The sequence below is a fragment of the Chelon labrosus genome (genome assembly GCF_963514085.1).
Source record: "Chelon labrosus genome assembly, chromosome: 4".
Lineage (NCBI taxonomy): Eukaryota > Metazoa > Chordata > Actinopteri > Mugiliformes > Mugilidae > Chelon > Chelon labrosus.
In genome coordinates, this window is record NC_140340.1 from 20,616,386 (window position 1) to 20,637,826 (window position 21,441).

A 21,441-nucleotide genomic window follows, 5' to 3' on the forward strand; every position below is an offset into this window, starting at 1 on the left:
GTTAAAAAAAAAAAAGTTGTCTCTTTGACAGCGTGACAAATGACGAGGGATTCAGAAACAGAAAATCATGTGATGAATGAGTAATAACGGCATGCATGAGAAAAAGAAAGGAAAGATTATTGATTTGTTCAAACTACAATTTTGGCTAAAAAAACTACTAAAAAAGTTCAAACTCTTGTACTTTTGTAACGGAGTGTGTTTATATTTGTATTTTTAATTAAGGGGCTTAATACGTCTTCCACCAAAACATGCGAAACAGGAAGTTCTTTGTTTGAACTTCAAACAAGTACTCTTTCATTTAATCCGCATGTATTTGTTGAAAAGTCAGTGTCCTTGAGAAAATAACTAGTAAAACAAGATGTTCATGCAGATCCAGTTATACACTGTAAAAAATCAATACCCCCAAAGCAATGAGAAAACAGGATTTGGTGGACTCATGATAATTTATCGAACCGTTCTGTTACTGACAGATTATTTGAGATTAAAGTCTGATTTCCACAAAAGTTTATTTACGTTTGTTCGAATATTAGCTGCACTATGCACATGCGGTTTTCACCAATGTCCAAGTAAACGACATGCAGAGAAATCTGCATGTGCAGGAGGGTTTGTGTCTGCAGGATGGGAGACAGATTAACACCAGTTTTGTACTTAGTGTGTACACAAAAAGTTTAAAACCAGGGCAACTAACTTGCTGAGTTTCTTTTAGAATATAAGAAGCTACGTAGATGAGAGGTGAAACATCTTCAAGAAACTCCACAAATCCAGTTGTCCTTATTTTCAGCCGTTTTTGGAAATACCATGACATGGATGACTGAGAACACTTTTTAGTTGACTCGGTACACTAGTCAAATAGAGAATAAGAAAATTCTTTAAGAAAATATATTTCCCACATTGGACAAAAAAAGAGATTTAAAAAATTTGCATGACATAAAATCTGAATTTGCAATATATCACCTGTGAATTAAGAGGCAATACAAAAAATAAAGCTAAAACTAAGTGACTTCTTCAACCACTTGGATAAAGAATGAGAGAATTGAAGAAGTTACTTGGATGAAATGTCTTCAAGAAAACACCAACAAATCCATTTGTTTTTGTTTTAGCTTTGTTTTTGGGAACACAATGACTTGGATAACTGAATCTTCAGATATTTTGTAGACAGTGAGTTTTAATTTAAAAAGTCTGGTTGAAAATCATCCGATTGTTGCCAGGCTTTAGCTTCTTCTGATGGGTCTGATTCATACGAAGAGTTTGCCTACAACCCTGTGTCTTAAACTCCTACCAATGTCCTGTATTGTGTTTATATCCATCACCTGTCAGGAGCTTCAGACAAGTTCAAACCAAATAAAACCACATTCAGCTCATTATTTACAAACCAGAATGTTTAATACGTATAAAAACAAGAAAGACAACACACACACACACTATCAGGACACAGGTGTTCTATACATGACGAATCCTACAGAGACAGAGGACGTGTGATCTCTAATGTGAAGACTCGGCGGCTTCATGGCTCCTGTCGGTGGTCCGAGCTGCGATGTTGGTCTCTGGTCGGGAGAGTAAAGAGTCTGCACACCAAACAGGCCGCTCAATCACAGTCTGTACATGACATCTGGATTTGTGTCTTTTTGTACGAGCCAATTGATAATCCTCCACAAATATTAACGTTCAGTCCATCCCTCCAATGTCATGCTGTTTGTACGACTGAGAGACCAGACTGCCTGCAGACAAACACACTCAAGGTCAGACACACACATCATAAACAATACAACTTCAAATGAGACTACTGTAAATTCTTAGATTCCCTTTGCTAATTAAATCTACATACAGGTGTAATTTCCATTTCTATCGATGGTCTGAAACATTGTTCTCCTAAAATAAAAATACTGTTTTCAGTCACAGGTGAATTCATCGCAAACTATGCAGCTTTGTTTTGCTACTGTCAACACATCCTGCAGAAGTTTCAAGCAGCTGAAAGGATTTTTTGCATATAACATCTGTGCAGGAAGTCTCTTATAGTCACATAAGGAACAGCAAAGTAGGGGCACATTAAAATATGTATTTAATCCATGTGGTTACGTGGTTATTCTAATGTGTTTTCACTGTGCAGAAATTAACTTTGATTCAACAGCAAAATTAAAATGAGATCAAATATAGCAAGCACAGGTCTGGTTTTCTCTGCAGTTTAAAATTAACCACATGGTACTTTGCACGTCATCAGCACGTTGAAACAACTAAGATATGAACAATAATATAAATAAAAGAAAACAAGAGGTGACAGTCTGGCTTACTCTGCAATTGTCTGGTTTGAAAATGTCTATATTTGACATTATAATGTATTATAATCATTATAATTTACATTATTCTGAATGCAGCTGGACATAATTAAAACAAAAATTCATCATATAGAAAATATATTACCACAGATTGAGTCATTCAGTGTCAGCTTCAAAACAATAATTTTATTTGGCTAAACATTTTTTACTCTAATTAACCCCGTTTTGATTTTATGGAGGAATAACAAAAAAGAAAAGCCTTAAAATGGCAACTGGATAATTTTTATAATTTATTGTTAGAATGGTGTTTAAGGAAAACATTAAATTAAAGTAGTTCCAACATTTTAAAAAATATTTGACAGAGCCACAGTCGGGACTGTGTTAGCCTAGCATATTTTAAAAATCAGAAGCTAGCTTGTTTCTCTCAGCAAATCTCTTAAATAAACAGGTGTTATTGTTTTGTTTTTTTATCTCTACATGGTCACCACTGTAAAAATGACACAAGCAAGAGTTGTTTTTCAATTAAAATCCCCTGAAATAAATTTTATCCATCACATATCTTACATATATATATATACATATCTAATATAGATCATCTCTTCTCACTCCTAGGATGAAAGCTAAGTGCAGTTCCCATATTGTTGAATTATTCCTTTCAATATAATTTATCATTCCCTATATTCACCCGTATTAGCTGTATGTATTACTCTGCTGTTCTGGACAACCAGTGAGTAATCAACATAACATGGTTCATATATTAATCTAGTCCTGACTAGTAACTGAGCATGTGTTTCTAATGTTCATACCATGCACATACAGGTTAATGTAGCTGTAACAGAACAGTTGATGAAGTACAACCATCAGCACCGATAAATGAACATTGTCACTCCACGTTTCTGTGACATCCACACACAAACAGAGAGGACGAGACCCGAGCATCACTGCTGCAGACAAACACTGATGTCACACGAAAAGCCCAGGGAGCGAGGCGGGAGTGGGAGCAGGAGGGTCAAAGGCCAAGCAGGAAGTAGATGTAGACTAGTCAGCTAGCCTGCGGGGGAAACAAACTAGACCCTCCCACCTTAAAGGCAGGTCAACACCCATCTGCCAACCACAGCCCAACTTCACCAAATTTATATGACGCCAAATTAGTCAAGAGTGAGGCTCTGGTTAGCAGAGGTTTTACCGGTAAAAGCCACAGTCATGGAGGGATAACATTATGTCACTGGGGATATGCCTCTCTTGAGGTATGGACACACCAAACCAACATCCAAAAACTACCAGCAACGAAGGCTCACTGTGACGTTGCCTCATGTCACACGTGTCTGGACCAAAAAAGTTGCACTAAAATGAAAAAAACTCTTCATACCAGCAAGCGGTAGTTGTTTGTATTTGTTATGAAAAAGGGGAAACAGGAGCTGTTTCAGATGAACTTAAGATGAAAAAAGAGCCCTCAGAGTGTAATTTTCTTTGCTTTCACTACTTACATTTTTCTTTTTGTGTTCTTGTTCTCTAATCTAATCAGCCAATTGAAGTGATCTCTCTCACTACCTGTTCTGCCGCTGATTCAAGGCGCTGGATCGGCTGAAAAGCTGCCAACACTGGTCCAACTAGTGCCGACATCCCCCAATACTGGGGCCACAGATGCTGGAAAAAACAGCGAACCGTCGGTTTGATGTGTCTCTGCCTTTAGAGGAGGACTAACAGTCTGCTCTAATCATACAAGGATCCCTACTTGTGGTTTAATGCTCACTGTTCTTTACACATGCCTGCATTTCAAGGTGTTCTTAAATGATTTTAATGCTTTGTAATTTGGCAACTGTCAAAATTCACTGATCTAAAACAGAGGCAAGTCTGGTCAATGCAGCCTGTAGAGTTTCTGTGCACGTCTTTGTTCACTTACTGAGCTGAAACACCGGACTCTAATCCGTCATTTTAACCTGGGAAGCAGCAGAAAGACGTGTTTGAGTCATTCTATGGCTGTAACTGTCTCTCAACATATTCACTACACAAACACGCAAGTTCTCACATGCTACGAGTGTTACCTAAAAGAAAAAGGGAGGAGATGTTAATAAGAACTCCTGTGACAATCCAGGAAATTCAGTTCTCGGTATGTATCAGACTGCAGGGCGTCTCCCACAAATACAAATGTGACACGTACAGTCTGTCTCAGGGACTGTAACATAAATAATGATATCTATCATTACCTTTAACAAGACAATATACAGAGCCAGTATTTCGCAAGCCAAAGGAGGATGTGTGAGAACTGGATCGTCCACAAACAGGTAGATACGATCAGATTGAGGAAACGATCTGTGCCTAAATGGAAGGTGCTATCATTAGGTAAATATGGAGGTTATTCAAACTTATGTCGACATATACTCCTGTAGCTGCACCGCTGAAGAACAATAAGAAGAATTTATGATGAATACTTAACTGAAATAATATCAAAATGGCTTCTTTCACTAAACCTTTTCAGTTTAGTCAGCCATGATGTTAACAGCACTGACTGCGATGTGTTAACGAATTTACGTTATGACTACACTGTATATGCTGTCAACAAGTCAAAGTGGAAGTAAACATGACACTGATTGTACCTGCAGCGCGGCGCTTGCACCAGATGAAATGCATCAGAGTCTAATTCAGCTTATCACAAGTGCTCAATAGAAATCGGTCACATCACAAAACTGAGAGAGTTGGACAAAACTGGAGGTAAACAACTGATTTACAATCAGTTCGAGATATAGCAAATATATCTTTCAGTATATGGATATTATTATTTTTAGGACACGTCACTCTTATAATCATGTTACTCTCAATGGCTTCAAGAATCAGTGTGTATTTCGTCACTCTCTTATTAAAAAATTAAAGAAGACTATACGATCACGAGTTTCCTCCTATAAAGGCCCAGTTCAGTACACTACATTAACATCTGTTCTGGACAATCGGATCGCAATCGGACAGCTTAAAATACGTGTCACCAGCCAGCACTGGAGATCCCGTCTTAGTAACACGCTCTGTATGCAAATAAACTGATATCATTTGGTTTGCAGCAGAATAATATACCAGCTGTTTTCTCTAATGGATTTCTACCTACGGCTGTTTCAGAACCATGAACAGCTGTTTGCTGTGCTTATGGTGCTTTTGTCTTTTCTGGAGACCATTTATAAAAGTGGTTCTGAAAGAATGAGGAAAAACTCCACTGACGCAAGAGCACCCCTGCTGAGTAGGTGCTCTTTAATGTGACTTGGGAAAGCATTGTGCGTTTGTCAGCGAAAGGAATGCGGTCAAATGCGTCCTCAATGTGTCCAGGGTGTGGTCACATGTGTACTTTAAGCTGTTCAGTTGTGTTCTGATTCCCGGGGATAGATGAACAAGGCCTTTGTCACAGCACAAGACGTCTGGCATTGTTTAAGACAGACTCGCTAACAAATCTCATCATTTCTCTGTGAAACCAGATTTCCATGTTTTCACACTGGATCCGATCTAACCGAATACCACACAGTGCATGTTCTGACCTCCAGACTGTGGCTTTACAGCAGCAAGCTGTGTGGTTGGGGGTGGGGGTGAAAGCGGGGCAGGGGTCGGATGCTTTGGAGGCAGGCCGGGGCTGATAGGGTTTCAGTCAGACTAGCAGGGCAGCATGGCTAGCAGAGCTCCCAGACTCAGCAGCAGCAGGGGTGGTGGCATGCTTACCTGTGGCCAGGCCCCCCTCTGCCCTGCCCTTCATCCCTCCTCCTCCTCCTCCTACACCTGGACCAGAGCTGCCCAGGGCCTCAGGCACCACGGGAAAGGAGGGCCGTTCGCCCCTGTAGGGCTTGGGCCTGAAGGGGAAGTCTTTGTCTTTACCTTTGGAGCCTTTGGGTCGGCCGGCTGTCTTCTTCTTTGACTTGCCATCCCCTTTCACGCCCAGTAAGGGGTGCACCTCTGAAAAGACAGGACAGAAAGATAATGTTTGGGGTTTTTTAAACAGTAAAATCACAAAAAATACATAAATAGATGATTTGTTGGCAAATTTTTTCTTTTTGATAAACACTATGTAAATAATAAGAAAGCTAAAAAGTGCTAAACACAGGATCTTATGATAAGTTTGATATATTGTGTCGTGTCATGTCATTCTTTTTTAATAACAGTACAGTTTTTAATCATGGTGTATTTTTACTTTTACTTAATATACTTTTAAACACTAACTTACTCTGAAATGAAGGCCTTTAACCAAGTAAACCAGTTTGTGACAACACACAATAAGATCTCACCGTCACTGGGCACCCCCTGCAGTTCAATGGTGGTGGTGCGAGCCTTTTTCTTGGCAGGGCCGCCTTCAGAAGAAGGTTGCCGCTGCTTCTTGTCACCGCCAGCCAACGCGTCCTCTGGACCAGCAGCCTGGACGGAGGCGTCTGGCGGTGGACCGAAGGGGTTCTCTTCCGGATCCTCAACCTCGGGGGCGATGGGCAGATACAGCAAGGCCTTATAGTCCTCCAACTCCTCATCACTGCAAGACACAAAAGAGACGAGGTACTTCACTTTGACTGAGGAAAAGGTGTTAATGATTCAAGGATAAGATCAAGTTGGTAGTGCTTCATGGAGGAAACACAATTTGCATTGGTGTATTAATTTGTCTTGTTTTTTTTCTCACCTGCTACAAAAAGCAACTATGGGATCAACAGTGGTCACATCCACCTCTTCGTCCTCTGCAGCGTCCGCGCCTGTAACAAGAGCACAAGTTCATATCTGAGGTATCAAGAGAAACCAGTGAAACTATGAAGACCAGTGCATGTCACAGGGAAACAGACATTAAAAGAAGAAAGAAATGGGCATGGTACAAAGCACCATCTGCTCAGTGAGGAGCTCTTCACTTTAATGCCCAAACAATATGTCTCTTATGTACCTGTTTGCTCAGGTTCACTCTTGTCTTCATCCTCAATGTCAAATTCAGACTCTCGCTCCTCGTACTCCACATTCTCGTCCAGCTCTTTAAAGTCTGGGGCAAAAGCACTCCAGTTTTCCTGCAGAAAAACCAAACATTTGCAACGGTGGCAGCAAGTTACATCTACTCCGCTGGTAGATGGTTCATAAAAAGCCATATGTACACATTTTTGAGCATAATGGACTCTGGTGCTGAATATTTGACACCGAGTATCACAAATTTAAGAGAATTAATCCTGAAAATATTCCCATTCATGATTCTTTTCATTAGTACACATCCAGCTCTTACTACCACTGTCCACTTACCACTTGGTTCTGAGCCCAAATGGACACCACTCCACTGGAGATAGAGGCGATGATCGGACGAACAGGATGCCACTGGAAAGAGGGCAAAGGGGAAATGGATAAATGAATCAATTCTAAACAACACAGCATCTCAACATGACTGAAAACACTTTCATTAAAGCGTCAGTATTTTAATGCATCCACATTGCACAGCTAAAATCACTGTTTCAAGATCCTTACAGCGACATCCAGTAGCAGCTCTCCTCTGGTTCCATGCAGAATCTTTACTAGGTTACCGATGCTCTTCTCCCAGATGTAGAGGGCGTGTTGCCTGGCTGAACCGGCCACAATGTACTCGCCATCCCCAGAGAAACAGCAGCGCTTCCACGGTGTCCTGAGCACAGACAGGCGAAGGATATAAACAAACGCAGACAGATGCAGTGACACAAAACGTTAACTGGCTGCCTGATCAGTCACTGCAATGTCCTACATAAAAATATTCCTGTTCAACCATATCTTAACCATGTAAACATGAACTCCAAACACATGTATGTTTACGTACCTGTTGACCAGGTCCTGTAGTTTCTGCATGGGTTCTGGTTCCCCATCTCGCCCACAGGTCAGGATCTCTCTGCCGTCATACACCCTGATTATCCGGTCTGCTGTGTTTATAAGGAAGCAACTGAATAAAACAAACAGGACAGAAGTACAATTAGAAAGGGAAGTGCTCAGCTTTTAAAGATGAACCCTTTAAAGTGAATTTCTTTGCATCCTTATCTGGCTCCCATACACATACTGTAATATTGAGTCAAAGTCTGTAACAAGAGATAGACAACCCCAAGTGGACTTGCGGTGTTTAGATTGGTATTAATCAGTCCAGATCAAGATATAGAAAGACTTCCTGCAGCCTCTCACCTGCCCTTGCGTGCAAATTCAATAGATTTAATGGCAGTGGTGTTGCTGGTGCCAGTTGTCACTCTGAAAGAAGCCACCAACTCCTGAGTGTTTGTCCTCAACACCAGAATCTGCAACAACAGGCAAAGAGAGACACGATGGTGAAGAAAAAAAACAAATGACACTGGATGGCTTTCATAATACACAAGGACTCTTTTGAGTGTAAAATGTAAGTGGAGGGAAACTTTTTAGAATTCATCAAACATTCAACAGATTTGTCACTGAGTAAAGAATTGGTGCAGAGTATGTGGAGAGGTGTTCACATGATATCTGATATCTACCACACTGTGGTTTTAGATTCTATCACCAGGAGTAAAGCAATAATTTTTCTAACTCAACAGACATTAAAGGTGTACAGTGAATAAAGTCCGACCTTTCCTTTGGCATTGCCAGTGTAGATGTACTCGCCCCGCCTGTCAAAGGCCGCAACCACATTGAGATCCGAGTCGTCGTCAACAGGCAGGACAACATGTTTGGAGTCTGACAGTGTCAGCAGGACTGGGGCTGACTTCATGGGACACACCAGCACCTTATCCCTGAAATGAAAACATCGCTAATAAAACCATCCTGGCTTGTCATCCCACTTTAGACGTTGGCAGGTCACTCACATGTCTCTGGGGTGGCACTGCAGTTTTAGGATGGGTGAGGGGAAGCGGAACCTCTGGTCACAGTCTCCAGTCAGGACGTCCCACTGCGAGACAATGTTGTCGGTGGAGGCGCTCACCAGCTTGTGGCCGTCTCGACTCCAACTGTACACAAACACACAGACACAAATACAAAGCATTAGCATTATCAAAATGCTTGTGGTGTCTGTCAAGTTACACCCTCCATAAGATTGCTCATTTCAAATGTCAAGTTAGTTGAGCGCACAGCACATGTGATAACCTACATTTATGTTGATTTTTCAAGCAATAACATGATATAAACTAATGTGGACAGGAAATGACTGGCTGGTAATTACGTAGCATTTCTAAATAACCAATAACTCACTTTCGCGAACTTATTTTATTGTCTGAAACAGAAAAATGTAAACAAACACAACTAAATACAAATGTGGATTGTTTTAAAACACAATTGAAGTGACAAAAGGTTAAACCAGATGAGACATAGCAGAATAACCTTCTTGTGTCTATCTTACTCATTAGCAGATGTTGGCTGTCACGTTTTGATAACATTTTATGAAGTTTGGGGAAGAAAAGATTTTGCAATTTACCAACTTCTGAGTTGGTTCAGTATAGACTAACACTGACCAAAAGCTACCTGGAAAAGCTTAGTGCACACTGTAGTCTAACATGAAGTAGTAAGGGAGGGTCAATGATGTATGTGTCTGTGTACTAGTGCATAAAATGAGACATTCAACAGAGATGACCAAATATACACAATGTATGATGTGTCTCACCATAAAGAGCAGACTGGGTGGATGTGTGCGCTGATGATTTTGGCGATTCCTCGCGTGAGAAAGTCCCAGATGACGATGCGACCATCGTTGCAGCCCACAGCCAGCAGAGTGCCCCAGCGGTTGAAGGTGCAGGTAAGGGCCATGCTGATACAGTCCAGAGTGCCATCTGCCTCCTTTCAACAAAACCACAGCCAAATATTCAGAAGTCAGAACACTGGTGTGTTTGGATGATTTTCGATGCACAAATATTACTAATGTAAAGCTCCTGTGCACATTAAAAACTAGAGCCTTACCTCTGGATAGTTCTGCCCGAACGATTCTAGGAGAGAAGCAACAAAGATAGATTTATGATCAAATAAATCAAATAAGTGGCTCAATCAGCCACTAAACCACTTCCACTAATAATCATTTAATTCTCTTTAAAACAGTAGATAATCAGGGAATTAAATTTCTGACTGGTTTTCATTACAAATCTCAGACATACCCATTGTTTCACAGCTTAAAATTATTAAACGCTACTATAGTTCATATTAGTGATATCAACGGTAAAGCATTTCTCCAGCTCGACTTCATCAGACCAGCTCAAAACATAAAAAAACACGCCATGATTAGATCAAATGAGTAAAACCTTGATTTAGACATGATTCTTTATTCCATTTGTAAAAATAAACGATATTTTAATTTCACTGCTTCTTCTTTATCCACACATTTACAAACCAAACATACGTCCAAGACCACTTTATTCAGAGTTGTCCGACCTGTATTAGATCGTATGGAAACATCTGCTTTTACGTTTATGACACCTTAATTATATTTGATAGAATAAAGATAGAAAAAATAAAATAATTCCATACACCCCAGTACCTCATTTCTTGTTAAATGTATTTTCCCCTTTAATAGTAAAGTCGCTAGCTCAAGCTTTGTACTATTTTTAGTTCCACATGGTCTTAAAACAAGTTCAGTTGATAGACTTGGTGGATTATATGTACATTAGTAAATTACCAGTAAACCGTAGTACATGGTATGGTTCTAGTTAAGAAATAAAGACACATTTAATTCAAACACAAAAAGACAACGTTTCGACGCTAAAGTTAGCTAACTGTCACTTCGTTTGCTCACATTTTATAAAAACGCGCATACTTTAATATTTATCAGATACAATATGAAGGATTTTAATTCCAAGTGTTTAACAGAACTTAAAAATGTGAATATAATAATATAGCTGATTTTAATTTTATTCGTATCCGTTGCTATTAGCATGCTAGGCTAACATACGATGCTAACCACAACAAGAAAACAGGAATAGCAATGAAAGAAAAGTGAGGCGTGCAAAAAACAAACAAATAGATTTAATCTGTTAATTACCGAGCAATTCCAGATTCATGGCTGCAAGTTTTAGTATCCAAAGTCCTTCGGCAATTAGATTTCACAGAAATCTTTTACTCGTATTTACTTCTACTGCGCCTGCCGCGGAGACTGGCGCCGCTGAGCCTGCAGCGAGGACCCCAAACAATGCAGCGAAGAATGTGCCTGAGCAAAATTAGAACAATTTCTTTAGGTTGCTTCATTAAATTGTTAATCAGTGTATTGTGTATAAAAAAAAAAACAAAAAAACAAAAAAAACAGTGATGACAGTGTTTACCATACTACAACAATGATGTGGTATAGTTTTTTAAACTGGAACTGATTTACTAAATAATGTATATATTTATTAATTTATGTATTTAGAGCATTTTTTCCCATTATTGCATTGTTCAATAGAGTTTTCGATAAAAAATAATACATATATTCAAAATTTTATTTTTCCACTTTCATTTCTTCTCTCTTTGGATCGCTTTAGACAACAGCTATTTTGTGACTACAGTTTTGTGCTGTTATTTAAGCTTTATTTGTATAATCATGTATAGACTAGTGTAGGTTTCCAAACATACACTGGTCCTCTGGAGGGTGGGGTACACCCTGGACAGGTCGCCAGTCTATCAGGGAAGCTCATTCACAATCCAGTAAAACTACTTTAAAATAAATCTAATCTCACTGAAGCCCACTATAGCAACTATGATACTTTTATTTATGATATAAATATATTTTCTTTTTAATGATAGTAGGTATCATCCAAAAGATGATGAAAAACATCATCCATTACCAGCTACTTTTTGAGTCACAGTAACAAGACGAACTGTATGCAACTGTATCTCAAGATCAAGATCAAAATCAGTCCAGTTATCTGTGTAAAATGTAAATAGTTGTCATGCTGGGTCTGATCCTCTGACTATATTTTAATATTGAAGCTCTGTGTGATGGATTTAAATGTACTCTGCTCTGTACTGGGTGAATGTTGCTGCCAACATCACCATGTAGTATTTGACCCTTGACTCTTATTTCTACACTATGTTTTATTTTATGGCTTTAAAGTTTTTATATATTTATGCGACTGCATTCATACTTTCTTGAAAATCCCGTCAAATGTCACTGTACTGATACAAAAATGCAACACAGACAGAGGGAGTAGCAACACTCAGACATTTACCTACAACAGTCACTCACAGCTGTTGGTGATGCAGGATCCGGAGATGGATCCGGAGCTGGAACTGTAACAACCGCCCACAGGCTACTTCCGGTTTTCACAATAAAGTCACAAACTGAAGTTGCTTGATCAGTGTCGATGAGAAGACTTTGTGTCATCATTTACAAGGGACTCCAACTCCAGAAATTAAATAAATGAATGAATTAAAAAAAACATTCCCGGTTAATGATCAGATATTTATCAGTCTCAAAATCTAATGGTCTTTTTTCAGAAATGCAGCATCTTTATAAAACAGATATAGTCTTTGTTTGAATTCAGTGTGTCATCATTTGTGATCGCTGAAGAACTTCACATTTTAACTTGTTTGTTTATTTTAATAAGATAACGATAAAAACAAAAACAAAAACAAAAAAACATTTAGAATAAAATCCTGTTCACTGAACATGCAACAGTGCAAGTCGTATTCATGTTGAGTGGACTGGTTTACTCTCACTTTATTATTTTCTCTTTTTCTTATACTACAAGTTGAGAGTTAACAGGAACAGTAGGTAATTTAACTGCTGGACGCAGCCTGATCCAATGTAAACAAACAAGATAAAGACAAATTATGTCCCAGTTTGTGTCTCTCTGTGTTACCTCAGGTCAGGAAGTGTTTTTCAGAACAATAAAGCCTTTTTAAAAAAATAAATAAATAAATAAATAAATTCAAATGAAGTTCCTCACTGTTTTTAATGGTTTAGTTTATGACACATGTACTAGAGTTCTCAAAGACGATTCTAACCTTTTTAATCTAAACATAAAAAAGCTAATAACTGTACAGCACAGCACAACATATTTTATTTCCCAGTTTTCCTCTCCTTGCTAATCCAGTTACATATTGTTGTTTTTTTTTGTGTGCATTTTTAAAATTCAACCACCAGAGCAAGCGCTGAGATGACAATGACAGAAGAAGAAGAAAAACTCAGAACCCAGCTCGTGTGGGGGGACAGTTTAAAGCTCGGTAGAAAGACAGAAAAAGAGAAAGGAGGGAAGATGAGGATGAGAAGAGAGCAGATACATCTTGATAAAGCATACACGTGGCATACAGACATGACACAAACAGGATAACTTGACACTTACAGGTGGTGTCTGGTACATGGAAGATGATAATATGGATGACAGAGCTGGATTAAAAGAACAAGCAAAAGCCCATTCACAGATATGAATTTGTTTGTTTGTGTTTCAGTATGTTTATGTTTGCAACATGTTTATTTGTCATTAATTGCAATGTTTAATTGTCTCGATCTATTATTAGTACATTTGTGTATTTATTTTATCACATTATCTTTCTCTCTGTGTCAGACATTGCAGTTTCCTGAAGCTTGAATCTTGATCTTAAGGTGATGATAAAAGTGTGGGTGGAAGTCAAATCATCTACACACCCTTTGTCTTGTAGCAAGATTGTTCTAATTTACTCCTGATTCCTCATTTTATTTAATCACCCCACCGCCAAAGAAATTCAGGCTTTTATTTTGAAGGTTTATAACGGAAGTTCAATGTGTTGCTGCGTGTCGTTTGACTGTGTGTGTGTTTGTGTGCGTGAAGGCGCCACGTCGGCAGAACCAGCAGAGTGAAAAGAGAGCTACGCAGCTCTGCGTGTCCAAGAGTGTGTGAGGAGAAGTTAGAAAGCTGCACATTGATGTGACACAGGCCCGAAAACCAGAAGAAGAAGAGGAGGCCGCAGATAAAGAGAGAGAGAGAGAGATCTGCTGCTGGCTTCACACAGAGACATCAAGCATTAAACTACAGCAGAGTTTGACTCGGAGGTTGAAACAGAAGCTGCTCCAGCCTCAAGTTTCTCTGTCAGGTGTGTTTGCGGGAGAAGACCTGAGAACAATGGTGAAGGTAAGAAATCACCAGTATCTTTATTGATGTTAAAGTATGTGACAACACGAGAGAGTTACAGGGTTTTAGCAGGATCACAGTGGTATGACGTGTTCTTCACCACAGGGATGCATGAGTGATGATTTGGGATTTGAATATCATAACCATTTAATTTTATAGAAGTATCTGTTTCATGTTTTTTAAAGAAATACATTTTCTTTTAAAGAATCATTGAAAGATGTCTTTCTCTGCAAATGTCACTTAAACTCCGACCCTTTAGAGCCACATCTTAAATTCAAAAAATGTTAAATTAGGTAACGTTTTCGAACCCACAACAACCATCAGAAACACAGATAAAATGCAGCTGTGGCTTTAAACTTCAGGATCTGGGGCCTTTTTGTGGTTCAGAAGAAAAAAAAAAAAAATAGGGGTGGAGTGAAGATGTTTTGCAAGATTGATTTTAGCTGCAGTTCTCTACTTTGCAGGAAAAGAAGGAGCCATTGTTTTAATTTAAAGGGTCAGAAGCCAAAAAGGTTAACACCACGGTGTCATGGCCACATCAACTGGAGTTATTTGCTCTTGTTCAGTGTTGCAGTCACGTGTTAAGGTTCATACACCTAAAACATGAATAATTGTAATTTCATCATCGTTAGCTGAGAAGATATGCAACTGTACTTTGAGATAGCACAAATGGGGCGAGTATGCACTTAAATATATATAAATAACACTATCTTCAACGAATCCATTTATAACCTCAGCTCTGAAGAGAAGAAAGTATGTCAGATAATTACATGTTCAGGCATGACTCCCAGCTAGTAAGTCCTCAATCTGTAATTCAGCTGAAAACAGGGAACGAATTAAAGAGAAAAAAGAGTCACAGAATGACACGTTTCCCCTTCAGTCTGCATTTGACATGCTGAGGAACGAACATTCAACATCAACACCCACATTCATACTGGATTCCTGGGAGACCCGATGCCAAAATTAATGAGTTTCGTAACAAGAGCACAAACAGTGAGTGAGGCTTTCAGAGTGTGTTTTTCATTTAGGACATAATTAAAAGGAATTTGTCTTGAACGTGCGGCTCTGACTCAAACTGTAAATATGTGACTTTAAACATATGCCACCATATTCTAAGCTCCCATGTCAGAATAATAACTTATCCTCCTTGCTGTTTCCCAAAAGAAAACCTAATTCTCAGATGATAAATTCAGTCTATTGTGGTTCAGATTTGCACTGACATAAAGAAGGGGTCAGACCAAAAGCAGTCAATATAAGACTTCCAAAAAAGCTCCTACCTTTCCCATCATGCAACACATTAACCTTCGGTAAATACCTTAGATGTTTAAAGAGACTAAAAGTTGCAAAATGAAAAAAACGTAAATGTTGCTAGTGTATGGACAGAGCTAGCTCTCCTTGTCATCCCCTCTCCCTGCTTGAAAATAAAATACCGCTCCATCTGGGTTCACCCAACACAAACGATTAACTGTATATATCCCACAGGACGCTTCACAGAACGGTTGGCATAGCAACTGGTAGTCATCATGATGTCACATCCAGTTTCTATAGTGTCAACTAACTAACCAAAACAAAACACATCAGAAAAATGGATACTTGTGTATGCATCTGTATTATATTAACTAGCTAACATGACAGAAACTAGCCTTAAAAACATGGAGGGGGCTTATGACCTATACTGCAGCCAGTCTCCAGGGGGAGCTCTTCTTACTTTGGCTGTTCTGTTGTCTATCTTTATACAGTCTATGCTCCAAACCGTACTATGCTGTTTTTTCTTTGTGACTTTATACGTGAATAAATATTTATATCTCCTTTTGCCGCTACAAGTCACTGAATTTCATTTAAATTACATGGTCTCTTGTCGCCACATCGCTGCTTGTCTCTTCTTGTTTGTACGCCCCTTTACTGCCAATGTTGCCCCGTGGTCATTTATGGTATTGCAACAAAATAAAATCCACATGACCCGAAAAGAGCTTTCCCCCAAGAGATGTCTGTAAAACGGTTAACGGGATGCTTTTAACTGCAGACTTTTTTCACCTTGAATTTGAGGTTTCATAGTTGGAAAACAAAATCCCAGCACCTACATAAGAGAGTTTATTTTGGTGGCATAATCACAACGGTAAGTCAGGCGATTGGGAGATGCAAGAAAATCTTAATGCGACAGGTGAGCTTGAGTCATCTTAAAGAAATCCATGATCTGTAGCTCCAGTTTGTGATTTATAAGGTTGCTGACAGCCCTGTTGACATAATTAGGGTTATTTTCTCAGACTTAATGTTACGTAACACTCCTACAGAGCCACAGAACACATTATGCAACTAACTAGTCTACAATTGGGAGAGTAACTCTTCACGTCGTCCAAATAAAGTAAAAACAAAATTAGAAAATTTCTAAGATTGTGATTGAAATCAGAAGTGTCTGATCCACACACACAACTACAGTAAATATTAAGGTTCAAACTCATGCGTACATTTAAGTATTAAAGGTGGAGGAGTGCTGTGAGCCTTGGTGTATTCAGAGTAAAGACAACCTCAGGCTTTCCCATGTTTTCCAGAATGTGAACAGCGTCAACGTGGAGCCCCAACCTGGGACCAGCGTGGCCTCCGATGAAGCTGAACCCACCAACAGCCAGTCTACAGAGGGTAAGCAGTGAGCTCCCCAGGCTATGGCTAAATGCTGGAACATCAGCGGGGAATTGTGGTGCAATCGGTGCTCAGTTGTTATTTCACTGCTATTTCAGAAACAGTTGGTTTGTCAGGGGAATATGTTTGTTTGTGTAAGAGCGGCTGCAGCTCGAACCTGCTATTTGCGTGCTGACTCTGAGACACTTTGCTCCAGTTTGGTCTCCTGCTGCGGCCCTCAGACAACTTTGCTGTTGTTACTCAGTAAAAAACATTCAGCATCTATAGAATCGATTGGCCAAATACTTTATCTGACGTAATTGAATTGGTAATTCTACTTGTATAGCTGCGAGCACTTTAACGACTAAATTTCTCGGGGAAAAAAGCAGATATTAGACATTAGCATTGTTGCTAACCCTATGCTAATGTTTGAAATTAGCCCAAAGCAGCACTGGGGCTAACTGCTGCATCGCAGAGCTTTAAATTTTTATATTAACTTATATCTTTGTATTGTTTACATCCATGTTTGCTAACTCCAATCTCTCGGTCTTCTTCTCTGCTTTGGTGATTGCACTGATTCAATTAAAAGTAAAAAAACATAATGACACTATCCACAATAGCGGTTTTTAGTTTTTAATTATTACAAAACCATCATCCGTCTGAATCGCCTTCAGTTAAACAAATATTTTAACACTTTGGGAAGTTAGCTTTCTAGTACTGTAGATTAGAAGATTCCTGCAAAGATACTAAAAAAATCAGCAGGCTTGAGAGAGCAGAGATGTGATGAACATTAATCCGACTTAATCATCACATGTTAGGGTGTATTCAAACCACCAGAGGAAAAGCAACAGGCAAGCAAAAGTTATTTTCAGTGGAAGCTGGTGATAGCAGGGCTACAAACTGAAGCCTTGACCTTGTCACTGTGTGCTCTGCAAAAAATCAAAGTGGAGCTGGCTTCAACGATGTGGAGCATAGTTAATCAATCAGACGTGTTTGTTTCACCAGTTCATTGTTAAGTGGATGTTGGCACAACAACAGCATCAACGAACACTTAAATGGGGTAGCTAGTCCTGCTTGGCTGTTTTGTAAATGGCAACGTGTTAACATTTAGCGTGAACTGTGCCAAAGTACAGCCTCACAGTGCTGCCAGTGTGTAGCTTGTGCTCTTATTCTCAATAAACAAAATGTGTGGTTCCTGATGTTTAATGTGAGTTTACACTCGATGCAAACTGTTTGAAGGTGCAAAGTGTGTTGAAAGAAGACAAACTGTCCTCATAAAAATTACAAGCTTGACTACATTCAGCATGTTTTCTTACTTCTGTATTATATAAACAATCTTCAGATCCAAAATGCCAATTATCATCTGCACATCCAAAGTCTCATATTTATTTATATCTTATTCCTCTGAGGCATAATCTAACATATATCCTCCCTGACCACGAGAGAACACCTTATATTGACACTGTCTGCTGTCACATAATCACCATAGACCTGAAAATGCAGTAGTCTGAAAATAGTCCTCATTAACTATTTCCTCCTGTTTAAGTAACATTTGGTGTGATTAAAGTGGCATAGCCAGGAAGCCAATCTGAATTTCACCCACTCACTAAATTTTAGTCTGAGTCTCTCCATTTCATTTCAGAATTCACTTGCAGGGATCTGTCGGGCTAAACAAAAAGCTCAGGCATGCATTGAACAGCAGATGAACAGCGACATACTTATCTGAGCCCCACGGAGTTGAATTTGTTGACAACAAAATGGCTGCTGTCAGATGATGAGATGTTTACATACTGCTATCACATCTATTGCAAAAGATATTGAAAGAAAAATAACTTACAGACAGTTCATCAGTCTGTATGGGCATTTTTCAGTACAGATGAGTTAATAGCTTTTGAAAATGATCACTGGATTTACCATTAATGAAAATAGTCTTTAGTTGCTTGCATCCATGTGTTTAATAATGGAAACACTGAGTGAATATTGATGCTTCATGTGTGTGATTTGCTTACAGACTCTGGTAAAGACCATGAGGCCCCTGCACCTGGCATGGTCTGGCGAGTGACAGGTGGCCTCTTCAACGTCACCAAGGGCGTCGTTGGTGCTGCGGTGGGCGGCGTGGCCTGGGTGGGCGGCAAGAGTCTGGAGATCACCAAGTCGGCCGTGACCACTGTGCCCTCGATGGGGGTGGGGCTGGTGAAGGGCGGTGTGTCTGCCGTGGCCGGGGGCGTCTCCACCGTGGGCTCGACGGTAGCCAGCAAAGTCCCTTTCACATCTAAGAGGAAAGACAAGGCAGAGTGAAGAAGAGGAGGAGGAGGAGGATGGTGATGATGATGATGATAAAAATGATTGATGATTGATGATTGATGATGGACTTGCCCCGCCCTGAGCCAACAGAGACCAGCTGATCTCTGTCTGCCAATCAGACACCACCGTGCCTTTTTTGGTCTTGAACATAGTTCACACTCATCAGCATAGACTCTAATAAATATACTACATCCATTAAATAAAGATTCAATTGTACTACGATACCATGGCAACCCAGAAATAGCAGCAAGAGTCACCGAAATGCTTCATACAGTCCTTGTCTGTCCTGGAGTGGAGTCTGTGGCTCCAGGCAGACTACATGTACTCCAGCACGTGGTGGACTTCATGCTGAATATTTTTATCTGTTTACAGTCGAGACTGAGGCTGCTCCTGTCTGCTCCTCACTCTCTCCAATACAGACGTTTAGTCCAAAGCTCGTGAGTTAAAGTCATGATTTTTAGTCTTCTTTTTCTATTTTGCAATAGTATTGAAGTAATATTGACAAGAAATGTGTGTGTGTGTGTGTTGAGAAAAATAAAATGTTTCAGCGTTGGAAACGAGGGATCAGCAGCGTTCCTCAGAGAAAAGTGTGGAGACTTCTCTGTGTCTGACCTTTTTTTTTTTTCTTTGGAAGAGCCTGGGGCGGTGTTTCCTCCCTCCTCTGCAGCCTTGAATCTGCATGCACGAACATTTCTGAAACGCATGTCTGAAAACTGTAGACACAATCACGAGTACACCAACTCTGGGCTCAGGTCTTCTCCACAACTATGTCATTGTGAAATATTTTAGTTTTTTTTCAATATGTGTTAAAATGCTGCACAATGACTTTTGTCAGATTTAGAAACATTCAGCAGCATTTGATTCATTGATGGTGTCTGATGTCTGTTAATAAAGGTGGAACTGTACCTTTAATCAGAGGGTTAACACTGTACTGTAGTGCAGGCTCGTAAAGGTTTATATGCAATATCAGCATTTCAATGCAACGTTTGGAGAAAAATGGAAGCTCTTGCTGAAGGGACTAAACTATGTGAATGTCGTGTGTGTGGTTTTTTTTTTTCTCCAATATCTCAATAAAGTAGTTTGAAAAGTTAAATATATATCGAAGATGCTGACTTGAATCCCTCCCGCTGTCTTGGTCTCTGAATATTTGTGTGTGTCCTGGTTTATAAAGGTAAGGTAAAGGGGCCCTTAAGAGATTTTTTTTTTTTTTTTTTTTGAGAAATTATTTGTTTAAATTGTTTAAATTGCTTTTGTAGCTATGAAGATTTCTTTGAAAGATCTCAACAACTAGCAGATTAATTGCCATGAGAGTTTTACAGGCGGTCACAGTCCCAAGATGATAAGTTATTATTTCCTGCTTAGGCTGTACAATTTGTTATAATGTAATGAAATCATGTAAAGTTATCGAGTTATATGGAATTCAAACCGTAAAATACATGTGGCGAACACTAGGGGGCAGTGAGACCCAGCAAGCTTAAATCTGCTGCAAAACCTCAGACGAAGAAGAAAGGCGGAAGCAAGGCGGAAGTAAGGCGGAGTTTACCTCTGATGTGTCCACATGTTCTGCTTCTTACACATGATGTCTAATGTTACAGGAATATATATAAAGGCATAGAATGGAAATGTAAGCCGGAAAAGTCCTATGACTAGTTAAAGGTAAGATCATTTTATACAGCAAGCTGCAGTTCTTTGATATTAGACACATTCAGATTTCACGTAAAAGTTTAGCTAAAGGGTTTGGAAAGCCTCTCCTGAAAGATTTATCTCGTGTGTTGAAAGAAAGTAAAGTATCTCCTAATTAATTTAACTTTAGCTGAAGTATCCAACATTATATGTGTCCGCCATAGCAGCAATCTACTTCTAAAGATGTACTTTAATGCTAAAGTAAACAACTCCCTGGACTTAGCCTTAGTTAGCATGGAATATTTACAGTACATCCTTTTTGTTAACAACATTATTGCTGCAGTTGGGTTGAAATAACTGCAGATAAGCCTGTATTGTTTTATGACACAGTTGTCATCAATTTGCCCAGATCTTCAGTGTACTGACTGAAGAAAAATAATATAGAAACATATAAATGTATGTGTAATAGTTTCTCACATCTACACAGCTTGTAACAGAATATAGTTTCTTGCATAATATCTTATAACATCTGCATAACACAGCAGATGATCATAAATCACGTACTTTTTTAAAATCTCTAATAAGTTCTTAACACATTGTGCATTGAAAGTTTTAATTTTATGTGTAGAGATGCAGCAGTTAGTTGATTAATC

At 39.2% G+C, this 21,441-nt stretch overlaps 2 protein-coding genes across 3 annotated transcripts; one reads left to right on the forward strand and one right to left on the reverse strand.

Moving 5' to 3' along the window:
- Window positions 1-1,219: 1,219 nt before the first annotated feature.
- rbbp5 (retinoblastoma binding protein 5) lies at window positions 1,220-11,342 on the reverse strand. Of its 2 annotated transcripts, none has more exons than XM_084543165.1 (14): window positions 11,203-11,342; window positions 10,131-10,156; window positions 9,838-10,010; window positions 9,047-9,187; window positions 8,812-8,974; window positions 8,400-8,509; window positions 8,047-8,166; window positions 7,725-7,878; window positions 7,506-7,577; window positions 7,162-7,279; window positions 6,910-6,979; window positions 6,530-6,765; window positions 6,123-6,200; window positions 1,220-1,718 (listed from the first exon to the last, which is right to left on the reverse strand). In XM_084543165.1, exons 1-14 carry the CDS (start codon window positions 11,219-11,221, stop codon window positions 1,666-1,668), a joined length of 1,533 nt encoding a protein of 510 aa, XP_084399291.1. In that variant the 5' UTR covers window positions 11,222-11,342; the 3' UTR covers window positions 1,220-1,665. The 2 variants fall into 2 exon arrangements, with proteins under 2 accessions (XP_084399291.1, XP_084399290.1); XM_084543164.1 differs by having other exon boundaries at window positions 5,970-6,200.
- A 2,336-nt stretch (window positions 11,343-13,678) lies between these two features.
- Window positions 13,679-20,262, forward strand: LOC311487149 (transmembrane protein 263). Its single transcript, XM_084543303.1, has 3 exons — window positions 13,679-14,245; window positions 16,795-16,882; window positions 18,873-20,262. The coding sequence occupies exons 1-3, from the start codon at window positions 14,237-14,239 to the stop codon at window positions 19,157-19,159; spliced, it is 384 nt and encodes a 127-aa protein (XP_084399429.1). The 5' UTR covers window positions 13,679-14,236; the 3' UTR covers window positions 19,160-20,262.
- The last annotated feature ends 1,179 nt before the right edge of the window (window positions 20,263-21,441 follow it).

Coding starts and splice junctions, on each gene's coding strand:
- rbbp5 (XM_084543164.1), bottom strand. Junction 6,980..7,161: donor GAGTGAACCTGAGCAAACAG/GTACATAAGAGA, acceptor CTCTTGTTACAG/GCGCGGACGCTGCAGAGGAC. Junction 6,766..6,909: donor ATAGTTGCTTTTTGTAGCAG/GTGAGAAAAAAA, acceptor TGTGTCTTGCAG/TGATGAGGAGTTGGAGGACT.
- LOC311487149 (XM_084543303.1), top strand. Junction 16,883..18,872: donor CAACAGCCAGTCTACAGAGG/GTAAGCAGTGAG, acceptor ATTTGCTTACAG/ACTCTGGTAAAGACCATGAG.